At 36.6% G+C, this 17,965-nt stretch overlaps 1 protein-coding gene across 1 annotated transcript; it reads right to left on the reverse strand.

Moving 5' to 3' along the window:
• Window positions 1-1,279: 1,279 nt before the first annotated feature.
• On the reverse strand, window positions 1,280-3,024 carry LOC141602630 (anthocyanidin 3-O-glucosyltransferase 7-like). Its single transcript, XM_074422810.1, has 2 exons — window positions 2,461-3,024; window positions 1,280-2,277 (listed from the first exon to the last, which is right to left on the reverse strand). The coding sequence occupies exons 1-2, from the start codon at window positions 2,966-2,968 to the stop codon at window positions 1,403-1,405; spliced, it is 1,383 nt and encodes a 460-aa protein (XP_074278911.1). The 5' UTR covers window positions 2,969-3,024; the 3' UTR covers window positions 1,280-1,402.
• Window positions 3,025-17,965: the final 14,941 nt, after the last annotated feature.

The raw sequence follows: 17,965 nt of genomic DNA on the forward strand, positions 1-17,965 counted from the left end.
TGATTGTATGGTTGTGTGTTTGATAGGAGGTGATTTCATTGAAGAACGACTTTGATAACTGCTAGACCGTCTGTGGTGATTGCTTTTCCAGGTAGGGTTTCCCTACTCGGTATTAATTACATGACTTGTGGTGATTGTGCTGTAGTTAGTAATTGTTGATTGTTTCAGACGGTTGTGGTTTCATATTGTTGAATGTTTCAGACGGTTGTTGAGGTTGTATTGTGATTGCTGTTTATCTGTCTGTGTTCTTCGGGGTGCGTCTCTGGCTGAGTGGAGTCACTTGCGGGAGTGACTTCACGCCCTTGATTCGCCTTCTGTGGAACCCGTCACAGAAGGGATGTGCACATTAATGAACATGGGTTTATCGCTCGATGGAGATGAGTGGGGCTTAGGTGGGAACGGCTGCGGTCCCCCACTGGCGGCGAGGAGTATCTATTGCGATGGGTACTGCAGCGGGGCTACACACTTTAGTGTGTAGTCAGTTATGAGGTGATTGGAGATGGAGACTTGGATTGTGTGTGAGCTGTTTGTATGATTGTTTCAATGTGGCTCTGATTGTGTAATTAGTACTGACCCCGTTTAAATGTTTTAAAAATTGTGATGATCCATTCGGGGGTGGTGAGCAGTTGTTTAACAGGTATGTCTTGGATACGCGATGGATCTAGCTGGGGATGGAGTCATCACATATTAGAGTCTTTAGTCTTCCGCTGTGTTTGTTAAGACAGTTTCATTTAGTTGGTTTATAGTTTGAGAACAGTTGTATTTTACTTTACAGTTGGTTATGTTATGTAATCACTTAAACTTTATTATCATTTAAATACATTTCGTTATTGTCTATTTGAGTATCATTGCCTCGGGTAACCGAGATGATGTCGTTCTCATACCTTAACTCCTTAAGTGGTCCTGGTAAGGCACTTGAAGTATGGGGGTGTCACAACGACTTCTTCAAAAAATACTCTCAAAGTTATAGCAGCTTCTGTCTCATTGTGTTGTGTTTTTTTTTTAAAAAAAGAAAAAAACAGAGTAAGCCGCTAGCAGCCTGTGACGACTTTGTTAAAAATATGGAAAAAAAAATAATGTGATGACGTGGACCCATTTAGAACAAATAGTTTCAAATGAACCCCAAAGCGTGAATTAGTTTAGTAAATAACCCCACATACAAAAAATTCATGTGGTGGTGGTATAAAACCATTGTCATTGTCATTGTCATTGGCCTAAGTGAGCATGTAATCTCATCCTTTGCAACTGTCTTTAAAATCATTGCCATACATGGAGATAATGACACAAATTGTCTAGTCTAGGTAGTAGATTACTAGAATGAGAAGAACAAATTATAAGAAAGCAATCAACACAATTGGGAAAAATAAATAAAGTGCCTACAAAATCATCTACTATCATCAGTTTATGAACTTTTGATGAGTTCAATTAAAGCATTAAAATCCTTAAATGAGCTACCACCTGGTTTTACACTTTCTTCAGCCAACATTTTTAGCTCCTCCACATTCTTTCTCATTTGTTTACCTTCCTCACTTGCCAAAACTTGATTTAAAGCATTGATAGTGCCACTTTGTGTAAGTTCTCCACCTTCAATACCCATCCCAAATTTAAGATCAGTCTCAATAACCCTTTGATTCAACACTTGATCACCAAGCATCGGCCGACAGATTAAGGGCATCCCTGTCAATATACTCTCCATCATCGAGTTCCAACCACAATGCGTCACAAATACTCCTACAGAAGGGTGTGCTAAAAGCTTCATTTGTGGTGCCCATGGAACTATCTTCCCTATTTTCTCGTCATCCTGAATTCTTTCCATGAACGTCTCCGGCAAATTTCCCTTGGCTGAATCATTCATGGACCATAAGAAGGGTATCCCACTAACTTGTAACGCTTCCGCTAGAGCCTTGATTTCATGTGGTGGTGGTGTAAGAAATGTCCCAAAACTAATATATGCCACTTTTTTCGGGCTGTGTTTGTCAAGCCATTCAAGGCAATTATATGGGTCAGGGTGGACTTCCGATGGGCAAGTTAAGGGAAATGGTCCTACACAAAGTAGTCTCATTTTAGAGTTAAGGTCATTAACAACAAGAGGTGATAATTCTTGAAAACTATTAACAGCAACAGCTTTGGCTTTAGGGATCATTAAGGCCATATTATGCAACATTTGGCTAAATGGTGCCTTTAAGTCTCCAGTCACAATTCCCATGGGTAGGTCACTGATGCGTATGTTTGATAGCCCTGGAATACTTTGTAGGGTATCTTTCTCACCTCCAATACCTGCTAATATTTACCAGATAGTGAGTGAGATTATAACTTACCAGACGTATAATATGTCAAGAAACCATCTCAACCAACAGTAAGCTGATGGTTGAAATTCCAAGATCAATTTTATATTCTAACATAATAAATATGGCAATCAAAGAAGAATGAAACAGTAACTAGAAAAGGTAACAATATTACCTTGTTGGACGTCGCCTCCAAATTTCTTCCTAATAAAATCAGTATAAAAATGCGTCGATAAGCTAACAGGGCCAGCAGTCCAAAGAGCAATCCAAGACAATCCCAATTCCTGACCAATCTCACTACAAAACCAAAGGAATGCATCGCTAATAAGACAGCTTAACCTAATCCCAGCTTGGGCCTCAACTTCGGCCATGGCTCGTCGAAAACTCGTTGGGCTGAACTCGAGGAAGTGCTCAATGGCCATCATCACTGGGTTCCCCGGCCCAATTGGTTTACCTTCGGGCAATGTAATGTTGTACGGCACAATGTTGCAAAACGAGTTTACATCGTTTGTTTTGAATAGGGACGCATTAGACCTCTCGGTATTAAAGAACGTGAACCGTGTATCCGGGGCTGTGGTGGAGATTTGTTTTACAAGAAGAAGGAGGGGCGCTGCATGGCTCCCAAACGGGAATGCGCATACGGCTACATGGCGTTTTGGTGGTTGGTCATTGTTGGTTGTCATTGTTGTTCGTTGGTTCAGATGAATCTCTAGAGATGTTTAGTAATGCAATTGAAAGAGGAAAAAAATGTAGTAATAAATTTGTTAAATGAAGAAAAAAATTAAGGAAATGTTTGCACTAATAATGTGGATCAAAGTAGCTTCTAAATAGGTGTTTTTGTAAGGCTAAAGTGTACAGGTAAAACTAATACTGTCATGGGTGATGCTAAAAAGGTGGAAAGCGAAAAAAAAAAATTTTAATACTCCCTGGTTATTTGTTTCCCTTTAATTTTGGCGCAAAGATTAAGGAAGACGGAGGGGAGTCGGGGACCATTTAAGGGTAGTGTTATTAGATGACAAGTGGATAATAATGAAATTAGATGATCAAATAATCCATTAGAAGGATGCCTATGCCTAATATAGAAAGATAAACAAATGAATGAGACACCTTAAAATAGAAACGGTAAACAAATGATCGGAACGGAGGGACTATGACATTTAAAACTATCGCTACTACAAGAAGATGACATCTCTCGAAATCTATATATCTATCTATCTATCTATATTAATAAAAAAAAAATTTTTCGAGCGATTATAGGGAGTCCAACTTTCAAGAAATACTAAATATCAAAATATAAATATAAATATTAAATAAGAAGATAAACTACCTGAATTAAATAAGGAATAAAAATATATCAACTATGAACCAACTAAACACTTTTCGTAAAATATGGAGTATATCAACTATATACCCCAATTACATTGTCAATTCAGTTCAATATATAGTGAGAGAATGAAATTTAGTGAGATAAAATCCTCTCTAGAAATTAGGGTTTCAGTTGCATAATGGCAAATAAACGATCTAAATCCTCTCTCCCTAAAAAATCAAAAGCAAAACTTAGATTATCGTTTACTAATACTGAAAATTTGAGACTTGATAACTTGGATGAAATGGAGGCACCAACGGATTTGGTAATCCCAACTGAAAACTCGTCTTCACCAGCAGGAATTCCACAATCGTCAGATGCAAAAACCACGAAGCAAGTGAGTGAAATTGGGTACTGTGGTTGAGGACGTGACAGATTCTGATGATGATACAAGTGCAGCAAAAGATGAGGAAGGGTGGACCCATGTGACTGGTAAGCGTTCTCCTTCCCCTCCTCCGTCTGTTAAGGATTCCCTTCAAATTACAGTAGAGGATGTAACCCCGGAGTTGGAATATTGGTCAACTGCTGTAATTTGTTATATATTGGGTGCAAACCCTCCTTGGGCACGTATGGAGACCTTCCTTCATAATATTTGGGGGAAATATAAATTTGACAAAGTTTCCTTTTTACCTAACGGGGATTTTCTGGTACACTTCCCAACCATGGAATGCAAGGAATTGGTCCTCAAGCAAGGTTTCCCTATGTTTGAGAACAAGCCACTCATTGTGAAACCATGGACGGAGACTGCATCTATGGCAAAGGAACCAGTAAAGGCAGTCCCTGCTTGGATACGCCTATGTGGATTTGGGTTGAAATTCTGGGGTGGAAAATGTTTGGAGAAAATTGATGGTCTTGTAGGGTGGTATATGAGTATGGATGCTCCTACCATTCAGAAAACCAGGCTTGGGTTTTGTAACACCCTGGCCCAAACCGGGTCGGGAGCGGTTAATTATGATAGCTCACCAGGCTGTGTACATGGCGCACAGAACAACACGGGTCCTTTATAGCGCATTTTGTCCTCACTCATGCGCATCCCGGAAACCTTCCCAGGAGGTCACCCATCCTAAGACTACTCCCAGTCAAGCACGTTTAACTTTGGAGTTCTTTCGCATGGATGACCATAAAAGAAAGTGCACTTTGTTGATATGAGTAGTACTTCCAATCCCTTTAAGAACGAGTCATTTAAGTCTATCACTGGACCTCTTCAATTAACGTGGGGTGTTACAGGTTTGCTCGTCTGATGATGGAGGTAGGGCTGGGAACCGGTCCAAAAACGGACCGGAACCGGAATCGGCAAAATTCACGGACCGGGACCGGACCGGATTACAAAAATTCCGGTCCGGGACCGGACCAGAAAAATTCCGGTCCAAGACCGGACCTGACCGGTTGGACCTGAATTACTCACTTTTTCAAATTCCGGTCCAAAAATTCCGGTCCATTGGACCGGATCGGACCGGTTGGACCGGAATAAAAATACAATTTTAAGAAAAAAATGAAAATAACCATAATTCCGGGCATTCCGGTCCAAACCGGCCCAGACCGGAAAATACCGGTCCCGGACCGGACCGGACCGGAAACCGGAATCTGGGAAAATGGTGGACCGGAGACCGGACCGGAATTTTTAATTCCGGTTCCGGTCCACTCAATTCCGGTCCGGACCGGTCCATTTTTCCGGTCCGGACCAGATTATGCCCACCCTTAGGTGGAGGTCCAAGTAGGTCAAGACTTTCCTGAAAGACTTTACTTTAAGGATGAAAAGGGTGTTGATGTGAGTGTAGCTGTGGAGTATGAGTGGAAGCCTGTGGTGTGTGGGAGTTGTAGAGGGATAGGCCATACCAAAGAGGACTGTAAGAAGAAAGCACTGCCCCAAAAAAAAACAATTCAGGTTTGGAGACCTGTAAAGAAACCTGCAGTTGCTCCAACCTCAAACCCTTAGGCAGTGGCTACCCCTCCTTCACCACCATTTGGGGGACCCACATTTCATGATTCATCTAAGCTTTCTACCCCTGTTAGTCCCATTATCCAGATTGTTAGACAAGAACACAATGATTCAGCACTTGTTAGACCTAATGTTACTTATCTGGCAGCTACTTCTCCAGTTAAGCATTCTGAAAGCTCTGTAAGTCATTGTGATGAGGAGAGGAGTACCAACCCAACAAGTGATAATGGATAGTATTGGTTTTTGGAATGTTAAAGGAATGAATAATCCAAATAAACAATTAGATATTAGAAGGTTTTTGCATCAAAATAAAATTGGTTTATTTGGTTTAGTTGAGACTAAAATAAAGGAGTCTGATTTCATTAAGGTTTTGAATAATTTAAGACATGTTTAGCAAGGTAATAATAACTCATTACATCATCCAGGGGGGAGAGTCTGGATTATTTGGATCCCTCAGCTTTTCTCTGTGAACTTGATTACTAGTTCTGATCAGCAAATTACAGTTGAGGTCCAGGAAATTGACTCTCATGATATATTTTGGTACACTGCCGTTTATGGCTCTAACTCTGATGCTGATAGGGGTAGACTTTGGTCCCAGCTGAAGAATTTAAAGGATACTTGTAGTCTTCCTTGGTGCATTTGTGAGGATTTTAATTCCCTGCTAAATTTCAATGAGAGAGTGGGAAGTGAAGTTTTATGGAATGAGATTAGAGATTTCAGAGACTGTGTTGATTATTGTGAAGTGACTGACATCAGGGCACAAGGCTCTTTCTTTACCTGGAACAACAAACAAGATTTTTCCACTCGAGTGTTCTCAAGGATTGATAGATGCCTTATTAATATTGAGTGGATGCAGTTGTACCCTGATAGTAGAGCTTATTTTATGAATGAAGGAACATTTGACCACTGTCTTTGTATTTGTTATATAAGGAATGTCACTGTGATCAGGAAGACCCCCTTCAGATACTTCAACATGTGGAGCCTTGACCCTCATTTTCAGACTCTAGTTCAGCATGAATGGGATAAATCAATCACTGGTGTTAGAATGTATCAGGTTGTTACTAAACTCAAGAAGCTGAAGCAACCCCTCAAGGAACTTAACAAGAATAGATTCTCTGACATTGAGAAATCCACTGAATTGGCAAAAATTCAGTTGGACAACATTCAAACCCAGATGCATCAAAATCCCCATGATAGTGCTCTCCTACAGGCTGAGAAAGAGGCTGCTGCCTCCTACACTCTTCTCAACAATGCTAAGATTAGCTTCCTCAGGCAGAAAACCAAGACTGATTGGCTCAAAGGAGGAGATGATAATACCAGATATTTCCACAGTCAAATCAAGGCCAGGCAAATCCATAATAATGTCCTTCAGATTACTAATCCTGCTGGGAACACTTACCATGATCATAAAGATATTGAACAGGCTTTCCTCTCCTATTACCAAGATTTGCTTGGAACCAGTACACAAACAATCAAGGTGCATAAACCTACTGTTAGGGCTGGGAAGGTAGTTGAAAGTCATCATGTAACTGCCCTGCAGAAACCAATCACTGATGCTGAGATCAAGCAATGTATTTTTGACATTCCTTCTTTAAAGAGCCCAGGACCTGATGGGTTCTCAAGTCAATTCTTTAAAGACACCTGGGATACTGTTGGGTCAGATGTATGTGCTGCTGTCAATGATTTTTTCCACTCTAGTAAGATTCTGAGGCAAATTAACACTACTACTATCACTCTCATTCCTAAAGTTCCTCATCCTAAAACTGAATGGAATTCCGTCCTATTGCTTGATGCAATATTATTTATAAATTCATAGCTAAACTTTTATGCAATAGATTAAGTGGTGTTCTCCCTGACATTGTGAGTGAAACCAAGGGGGGTTTGTGAAAGGAAGGAGTATTGTTGAGAATATTTTTATCTGTCAAGACATTGTTAGACTTTACAATAGAAAGTCAGCTTCACCTAGATGTCTTGTCAAAATTGACCTCAAAAAAGCCTATGATAGTGTAGAATGGGAGTTTTTACATCAAATGCTTAAAGCCCTGAAATTCCCTGATAAGTTTGTCCACTGGATTATTTCTTGTGTTACCACTCCTACCTACTCTTTATCCTTGAATGGCAACAGTTTTGGTTTTTTTTCCTGGGAAAAGAGGGCTCAGGCAGGGGGGACCCCTTATCTCCCCTCCTGTTCACTCTATGTATGGAGTACCTTTCAAGGATTCTTACTGTTGTGGGGAAACAGAGTGATTTTAGATTCCATCCCCTTTGCACTCACCTGAAGTTAAACCATCTTCTCTTTGCTGATGATCTTCTCTTGTTTGCAAAAGGGAATGTTCCCTCTATTATGTGGATTTTGAGAGTTTTTGGCACCTTCTCAGCTGTATCTGGCCTTCACCTCAATAAGGAAAAATCTGGAATTTATTTCAATGGAGTGCACCACAATACTCAGCATGACATTTTACAAATTTCTGGGTTTGTGAAGGGTTCCTTACCTTTCAAATATTTAGGAGTTCCTATCTCATCCAAAAAACTGACAAGCAATGAAGGAAGGAAGCTTATTGATAAGATAGTTACTAGGATAAGAGCTTGGGGGGCCAAGCATTTATCTTATACTGGAAGACTGACTCTGGTTACCTCTGTCCTTCAGTCCCTACATTCTTATTGGTCGAATATTTTTCTCATTCTCAACTGTATAATGAACAAGATTGATGCAATCTGTAGGAATTACTTATGGGGGGGCACTGATCTCTACCTAAGAGCTCCTGCTATTCATTGGGATCACTGCTGCAGACCTAAAACTGAGGGAGGCTTGGGTATTAAGGTCACTAAAATTTGGAACAAAGCCATTGTGGTAAAATATGTTTGGTGGATTGCCAATAAGAAGGATCATCTTTGGGTAAAATGGGTAAACCATGTGTATATTAAAGGGACTCATTGGACTATTTATACTCCCCCAACTGATTGTAGCTGGACTTGGAAGAAACTTACTCATCTTATGGATATCTTCAGGCCAGCTTATGTTAATGATAATTGGAATGGCACCAAAGATTACTGTGTTCAAGAGGGGTATAGGTGGCTCAGGCCTTCCCTTCCTCAAGTTCACTGGTGGAGGGTTTGCTGGAATAGCATGAATGTTCCTAAAACTTCCTTCATTTACTGGGCAATGATCCAAAATAGGCTTTTTACCCGTGATAGAATGACTAGAATGGGGTATAATCAGGGACTGGAATGCTATCTATGTGCTTCAGCAGATGAGTCTCATGTTCACATGTTCTTTGATTGTCCTTTTAGTAGATGTGTTTCCATCCTGCAGAACTATCTTGGCATTCATTTTGATCCTAAGAAGCTACCTCATTGATATAGATGTGGAAGAAGACTTAGTAAGCTGGTCAGGAAGATTGTTAGTAGATGTCATATTATGCTAGTCCACTCTATCTGGCAGGCCAGGAATAGAGCTCGGCTCCATGATCATGTTATCCACCCTGAGGCTCTGGTTAAGCATGTTTTACGAGATGTGCTCAGTAGATTCTGGGCACTGAATCAGTAAATGGTTATGAGTAGTGACAAACTTTGGCTTGACAAGATTAAATTTTGAGTTTGTAACTATTTGTTTTTGTGTTTACGTTCCAAAATTGTATGTAATACCTCCTAGATGATGTATATTTGTTGATATTAATATACTTACCTTTTACCAAAAAAAAAAAACTATATACCCCATGTTCATCTCCACAATTTGGTGGCAGGTAACACACTAACCCCTTTTACAAGTCAAATACAATTAATTTAATTAGATTCTACAAAATTCAATTAATTAATTAAACAACCCTATCAAATAGATAAAGTGATTATTTTATCAAATTAGACACGCTTTGTAAACATTAAATTGAAGACTCCTATTAAACTTGAATAACTATGTGAAAATACTGATGAAAACGGTATATATACATCCAGGACCGAATCAAATTCATAATTTATCTCTCTGATCTCTTGCTTCTCTAATTCCTTGTGATTGCATATTTGCATGTTCAACGAACTTCTTAGCGCAAACATTGTCTATTTATATATTAAGGGTTTTTCTAACGTGTACCCTAAGGACACACATTAAGAGATTTTCATCAAATATTCAAGTATAAACTCATTTTTACCATAATTAGTGAGATTCTCTTGCAAATCTTACCATATCTAGGTTATTAAGGGCACACATTAGAAAAACACATATATTAAATACTGTTTTTAAGAAGCATGTAACAAAGATATAATTATCGATCTCTAATATTATTGTTTGCAATAAATTTTCAGGTACAATCGGGATTGTGCGTAGATTGTGGTTGTTCAATTCAGAGATGTCGAGATGGTATCCCTCTTCGATTAATTTGTATTGTAAGTAAGTGACAATACTGATTTGGAAGTAGTCTTATACTCAATGGCCCTAATTAACATCGTTGTTGGTATTGTTGTCCTTCAGTATCCACAAATTTTGCTTCCATAAACTCTCTTTTGATACTCTTTGTTGATCAACAATTCAATGTGTTAATTACACTATCTATTGAATAATTAAGTTATAATGATCTGATTTTATATTTTTTTGGCAGGATGTGAAGACTACTACAGAAGATGAACGCAACAAAACGAGAAGATGTAGCTACAACACTATGGTAAGTAATTAATCTATCATTGTGATAATTGTCAGGACTAAAACAATACCTTTCGTTCCAAAATATATTGAAATATTGTCAACTACATCTTTTCCGTTTCTAATTTTACCTTCTTTTATCTTTTACAGGTCTCAATTGATAAGTGATGGGTTGTGTCAACAAGGATATAACAAGTAGTATTATAATTGAGATTGTTATTATAAGAATATAATACGAACCGTTTAGTCACCAAATAAAATAAAATGAGATATTGTTACGGATTTGACTGAACGATACCCGTTTGTATTTCTATAGACTATAGAGGTTAGAGTACAAATTCAAATTGTCAACATGTCAAATTAACCCTTTTTTTAGTTGCGAGCCATGCATTGAGTGTTGACATCAATTTACACCTGCTTACAAAAGTTCGAATATAATACCCGTTTATATTTCTATTTGTGATGGTTTTTAACAAACTATAAGTAGACCTAATGAATGTGTGATCAAATAATCCATAAATAACTTATCTGATATAAATGTAAATAAATGGATTTTTCATCCTAAATAAAATAGGTAAATAAATTAGCGGAACAGAGGAGTATATGAATAGACGCAAGGGGTTCATATTTCTTAATGCATTTCATATACTAGGTATACAATATCATTAAAAGAGAAGCATTAAGAACTCATTAGATTACTACTTTTCGAGTGATTTCAAAAATTTCGATTTTTGTAAGGGGGTGATTGGTAAACAGTAGACGTGGAGAACATAGAGTTTCAGGTTGGGGACAAGGTTCTTTTGAAAGTGTCTCCTATGCATGGGGTTATGAGGTTTGGTAAGAAAGGAAAGCTGGGCCAGAAGTTTATCGGGCCATATGAGATTTTGGATCGTGTGGGTGAGGTTGCTTACCAGTTAGCATTACCAGGGGCTTTGGATATGGTGCATAATGTGTTCCAAGTGTCTCAGTTACGGAAGTATGTGAGCGATCCTTCACATGTGTTAGAGGTGGAGAACATAGAGTTGGATGAATCCTTGTCTTATCTTGAGGTGCCAAAGCAGATCCTTGATCGTAAGGTTCGTAAAACTAGGAATGGGAAAACAGTGTTGCTTAAGGTTATATGGTCTAACCATGAGGTTGAGGAAGCTACTTGGGAGGCGAAAGAGGTTATGAGGAAGCGGCATTCGTCTCTTTTTGATCAGGTTGGGACGTAACCATGTTTATTTTAGGGGGGTAGGAGGTGATCACATAAGGTTTTGGTATGATTTATGTTAGTTTTAGTACAGTTAGTAGTTGCTTTGAGTCGGTGTGAGTTTTGATTGGGAGTTTTGTTTTGAGTTTTTGGTTACGTTGTGTCGTGGTTGAGATAGTATGTTTTGTTTTTGTGTATGAGTTGGAACTTCGGGGACGAAGTTCTTTTTAAGGAGGGAAGACTGTAATACTACGGTTTTCTATGTCTATGGGTACTCTATCAAGTGGGACTTACTCTGTCAAATAAGTATGTTTTTATAGGAAATAGTAGTCTTCCTGATGGGTACTCGATCGAGTACGTGTGACACTCGATCGAGTAAGGGTCACTTGATCGAGTAAATCACTTACTCGATCGAGTAAGTTGGTTTTACGGGTTATTTTAGCCGAGTTTTGTTAATAACGCGTTATTGGTATTTAAGGGTTCCGTCATCTTTCTTAATCACTTTTCACTTTTCCAAAAACCTTTCAAAGAGAGAAGAGAGTACATTGTTTCATCCTTAGCGTTATTATCAAATCCCAAGGGCTAAGATTGTCGGATCGTCGTGTCCTTTACGCCGTTGAGTTCGTCGTGTCAAGGTTAAGATTCTTGTATAATCTTTATAATGTTTCGTTGAGTTTGTTTAAAATCCTAATTGGGTAGAATTGGAGGATTTGGGAGTATTATGTTGATTAGGTGGTAATAGTATGTGTATGTGATTATAGGAGGAGGTTTCGTAGAGGAGCACTACTGATTAGCTGCTTGTGAACGGTCTTGTGGTTGCTTATTACAGGTAGGGTTTCCCTATTCGGTTGTTGATTACATAATGTTGTTGATAGTGGTTTATTGTTGTTGATTCATATCGTATTTGAATTGGTATTTGGTAATTGTTGTTGTATAATGTGGTTGGTTGTGATTGTTTGTCTATGATTCATGAGATGCGTCCTCGGCTGAGTGGAGTCACTTGCGGGAGTGGCTTCACGCCCTTGATTCGCCCTTTGTGGAACCCGCCACAGAGGGGATGTGCACATTTAGGAACATGGGTTATCGCTCGGATGAGATGAGCTGGGCTTAGGTGGGAACGGATGCGGTCCTCCACTGGCGGTGTGGAATACTTGTTGAGATGGGTATTCTGGCAGGACTACACACTTTGTAGTCGGGTGTATGGAGTTAAGATGGAGATTAGATAATTGTGTGTTGTTTCCCAGTAACTGACCCCATTTAAATGTTTTGAAAACAATAGTGATCCATGGATGTTGAGCAGTTATTGAGCAGGTATGAGATGATGCGCATGGGATAGCTGGGTTGAGTTGCCATGAGATGTCTAGAAGTCTTCCGCTGTGTCTTAAACATTTATTTTACTTTAGTTGATTTGACCTTTTTGGGAAACAGTTGTATTTTAATTTGATAGTTTTGGTTTGGACTTGTATCGCGTTAAATATATTTATTAATGTACGTTTCGTTATTATCTATTTAATATACATCGCCTCGGGTAACCGAGATGGTAGGATTCCCATGCCTTACGTGGTCCTGGTAAAGCACTTGGAGTATGGGGGTGTTACAGAAAGAATGACTTGGTGTTTTTAGTCCTTTGCTTATTCCCGTCTAGGATATGGAATATTAATTAGTTTATTAACGTTTGATTTTAATTCTAATATTTATTGCAATTGTTATGTATCCTAACCTTAACTGTTTGCTATTATTTGTCCCGCTTGAGTAAGAAATACTCTTTTATCTTCTTCGTTTGTTTATTTGATAGAATATCTCAATCAATCTCACATGCTAAAGCAACTTTGACGAATTAGAATAATTCTTGCATTTAAATGACATAGAGACGAATTCACATGTTAGGGTTAAAACATTGTTTGCACTTCAACAAATATAATTCATTCGACTAGCCATCGTTTTTCTAAGTAGAGGCCGTCATTGCGACGGGCGGTGTTAGGTGTCCTATTAACGGACTTCCTAACATGTACCTACACACGGATCTTTTTCTCTAAAACGGTTTCCGAATTTTCCTTAAAACATAGTGGCAACTCTTTTTTCAAACCCCTCTTGATTATCAAATTCCCACATCCACACAGACCCAGATTTGGGTTTGCTATGAAGCTAAGAAGAATTGAAGAGCTAAATGGAGATAAAGATGTACCTTAACCATAAAATAATGAAGAAAAGCAAAGAAGAATAGTAAAGGGAAGATAAAGGAGATTGAGTTTTAGGAGAGTTAAGTTTAACAGGGAAATGGTAGTTTGTGCATTAAAAACAAGATATTAGGAGGGGAATTTTAATTTGTCGACTTTAAAAGGTTTTTTCGGCCATTTTGGTAGTAATAGTAGGTCGGAGTCAATATGTTGGTAGTGTATGTAATTTTTTTATTTTTATGTTGATAGTAATTATGATTTTTTTTTGTACATGTTGGTATTTGGTAGTGCCTATGAAAAAGAGGATTTATGTTGATACTGTTTATCAGTTCATCAATTTAATCTTATACAAAATAAAATTTTAAACGATACATGTAGGTAGCCTGGATGGGACCGGACGCCAAAACTACTACTCTGTATGATACTGTTTGCAAAATTGTATACACTATCGAGTATAAGGTATTGCTTAAACCTGGCAAAAGCAACCCGACTCGATTGACCCGACCCGAAAAGCCTGATCCGAGCTCCGAAATTAACCCGAACATCACCCGAATGTGATCCAAAACCCGAATTGGCCCGACCCGAAATGACCCTAGTTTTGTTGACCCATAACTTGCCCAACCCGATAATGATCTGATCTGAAACCACCCAACCCAAATATGACGCAACAAAACATAACCCTAATTGAACTAAAAGGCTTGAAATGCCTTTTTCTCTCTAATTCATTGACCCGAAAATGACCTGACCCGCTTGACCCAAAACACAGTCGATCAACAAACCCAAAACAGATCCTAAACCTGAAATGACCCGACCTGATTTAACACAAAATCATTAAGAAACCCGAACTGACATGACCGGAGCCGAGTCACCCGTTTTCCAGATCTACTCTTGTTCGCCCCAACACCAGTATTTGAGAAAAATGAACATACATCAGATGTATTACCTCAGATTTTACATATTTTTGAGCATATATGTATTTTTGCTGTGCTTATTTTCCCAAACTTTATTTGTTTTTAAATATATGTGTATTTTTTCTGAGCTTATTAAGTTTATAAGGTAGTTTTTTTTTTTTTTCTGTCAAAACTCGAATTTACCTAAGTTTGTACTCCTCCGTCCCGGTCATTTGTTGTCCTTTGGTTTTGACACAAAGACCAAGGAAATAGGAGAAGACCAATTACTAAATGACATGTGGATGAAATTGAGGGTGAAGGACCAAATTGTTCATCAAATCAATATATATAACTAAAGAGGCTTTTTTTTCTAATTATACTATTAGCATTAGAATTAGGAGATAATTAATTATTTACAATTTTTCTATTATACCTAGGAATATATTTTTCCTATTAGAAATGAGAATTAATTAATTATTTTACAATTTTCCTATTAGAAATAGGAAATAAATTAACAATTTATTAAGGCTTATTTTTCCTAATTTTATTATTAGAATTAGGAGATAATAATTATTTAAAATTTTTCTATTATAATTAGGAATATGATTTTTCTATTATAAATGAGAATTAATTAGTTATTTTACAATTTTATTATTAGAAACAGAAAATAAATTAATTATCTATAATTTATTAATATTAAAAAATTATTCATTAGTATTTGTTCACTTTTTATTAAATTAGAAGGCCAAAAAACCTTTGATATACTAATAATATCCAATTTTATAACAACTTTCGATGAAAAAATGAGGTATTATAAGGCTAAAAGGCCCTAGGCCGAACTGGATTGTGACAAATGTGCATGCATAATACGTACATCATGGAATTTACTCATGTAAAGAGTAAAATAAACGCTGAAATATGCCCATACGTCTTTTGTAATTGCTAATGTCATATTTAATTATATATAATACGAAGTTTATTTTTCAAATGTCATATGTATTTCTCCTACTAATTTTAAAGTTATTTTCCTCACAATACACTTCAACTTCTATTGATAATTTTTTATTATATTATTTACATTCATTTGTCATTATATAAAAGTATATTAATCAAAACTTAAATAAGATATTCACAAGTTATTGATAAGTAAAAAGTTTGATATCTATTTTTCAAGGAGTATTAAAAGATAAAGAAAGTTGCTGCTAATTTGCGAATCGAAATATCATATTATGACAAATGAGTAAATGTTTTGAAAAACTTTATTGTGCGATTGTTTTACAATTTAAAGTAAAAATGGTTCCACGAGTAATAAAATAGATTTGAATGAGGCTTGAAGGTAATTTAGATACACTTATTATAGAAATATGTATAAGGTTAAGATTCAAATTATTAGATACATTAAAAAAAAGTCATGAAAAACACATAAAAGGGTAAGAGTAGTCTTTCCCTAACATAGTGAAGACCGTTTCTCTCATGCCTTTCTTCTGACAAATTTACATGCATAAAAACTGTATTATTTAATTATATGGAGCAAATTAATTATTGTTGATGCTATACTTTTTTTGTGTGTAAATTGAGCACATCATCAGTATAATTTAGGGAGAGATACGAATTGAGGAAGGGTGAGACATATTTGTCATGCATAATACAATGCTTTAACCACCTTTAGGCAAAAATATAAAAATAAATGAAATAATTTAAACCTAAAAGGGGGTCACGTACTTGTCAACTCTTTTATAGTTCTCTACCGCATTAATATTCTCATGAACTTTATGACATTTATTTCATATTAATAAAAAAAATGATTATACAGCTTCGTATAATGTGTGATTTATAACTTTTAGCTAACTTATTTGAATTTGCTTAAGTTTATATTTTAAGTGAAGAATATTAATTATAAATATGATAAAGATAAAGTTTGACCTTTAGTTTCCTCGGAGATAAAAAAAAAACTCAATTTTTATTTTCTTATAATATACTCCGTACTAATTAAAAGTCATAATGTAAAACAGGAAATTACACCACAATCTACTATTTCAATATGTTGATGATCAACACTTAAAACAGCACATTTGTTATTTAAATAGTGCAAAAACTCTCAAAATGCTAAAAAAAATGTTCAATCTGTTTTTATCAAACAAAACCTAAGTTTCTGCATTTTTTTTTGTCATGTTCAACTTAATCTTTACGGGATGTAAAAATGATGAAGTTCAGAAAGTAGCGGTTAAGTTTTTGTTAGTTAGATGGACTTTTCAAGACAGAAATGAAAACTTTTGCATTTTAGACTGTTTTATGTGTGAACCGAAGGGATTAAGTAGGAGGCTAAAGGTTGTTTCGAGTGGGAATGAGGTTCATTGCGACGAGTTGGTTGACTAAAGTTTTCCTTACTATATCTAGAAAGGGGATAATAATTATGAGATAATAAAATTTGAAGAAAAAAGGACAATAAAAATGAGATGGAGGTAGTAAGATTTATTTATGCAAAATAAAATAAATAACAAAGTTCGTGTATATATATATATATATATATATATATATATATATATATATATATATATATATATATATATATATATATATATATATATATATATATATAATATTCAAACTTATTCAGTTTACAAACATAGTACCTAAACACTTTGTTTGAGTATACGTAATGGAGGTAGGGAGGGGACGAGAAAACGACTAGGAAGGGAAAAGGAGAGAGATAAGAGGGAAGATTGCTTCTTAAACTTTTCTTTGTTGAAGGAGAAATAAATTGTCTTCGATAAGGGAGACGAAGATCCATATTTTAATGAAGGTGAATGTGATTTATGACTCCTTAGATGTAAAACGTGGCAGAAAGGTAATGATAGTGGTAGTGGATTGAAGGTTGTTTCAAGTAGTAAGAACTAATCACAGTGGCTGATGTTTTATTTTGCGGGTAAATTAGTGGGGTGGAGGGATGGTGCATTTGTGGAGGGTGATGAGTTTAACGAGGATAGTGATAATAAATAAGGTTATTTATCAGCAAAATATCGCTTGCATTAAAACATATAGGTAACATGAATAATAACAAGAAACCTAAAAAGATCATACTGATAAACTTAATCTTGACCCCATCAATCCAAATTAAAGTAAAATCTTAATTCTAACAGCATTGGATTGTGGATTTTTCTAGAAGTAGGAGTTTAGTTTTTCACTTGGTTGGATAAATTTGGGAGAAGTTTCGAAGACAAGGATCGATCTTCCAAGGGATGAGATCAGATTGTTTTAGATCATGTGTGTGAATAAGGAAGAAAAATAGGGGTCTGCGTGAAGGCTTTTGTTTCAAATGATAAGATGGGGGCAAGACTATTGTTATAGGGGGGTTGTCATAAGCAGCCCCAGCCATGTAGTATTGCGTTGGAATTTGGTTCACATTCAAAGGTACGTCTATAGTTTGACCGGGAGATATAACATTTAACTACCTGTAAATGTTTTTACGTAACTACCATTTGG

This window comes from Silene latifolia, chromosome 9 (genome assembly GCF_048544455.1).
Source record: "Silene latifolia isolate original U9 population chromosome 9, ASM4854445v1, whole genome shotgun sequence".
In the NCBI taxonomy this organism is placed as follows: domain Eukaryota; kingdom Viridiplantae; phylum Streptophyta; class Magnoliopsida; order Caryophyllales; family Caryophyllaceae; genus Silene; species Silene latifolia.

Bases quoted from the DNA above. Each gene is read 5' to 3' on its own strand.
- LOC141602630 (XM_074422810.1), bottom strand. From the start codon at position 2,968: ATGACAACCAACAATGACCAACCACCAAAACGCCATGTAGCCGTATGC. The intron at 2,278-2,460 runs GTAATATTGTTA...AAATATTAGCAG, and splicing joins TGGAGGCGACGTCCAACAAG to GTATTGGAGGTGAGAAAGAT.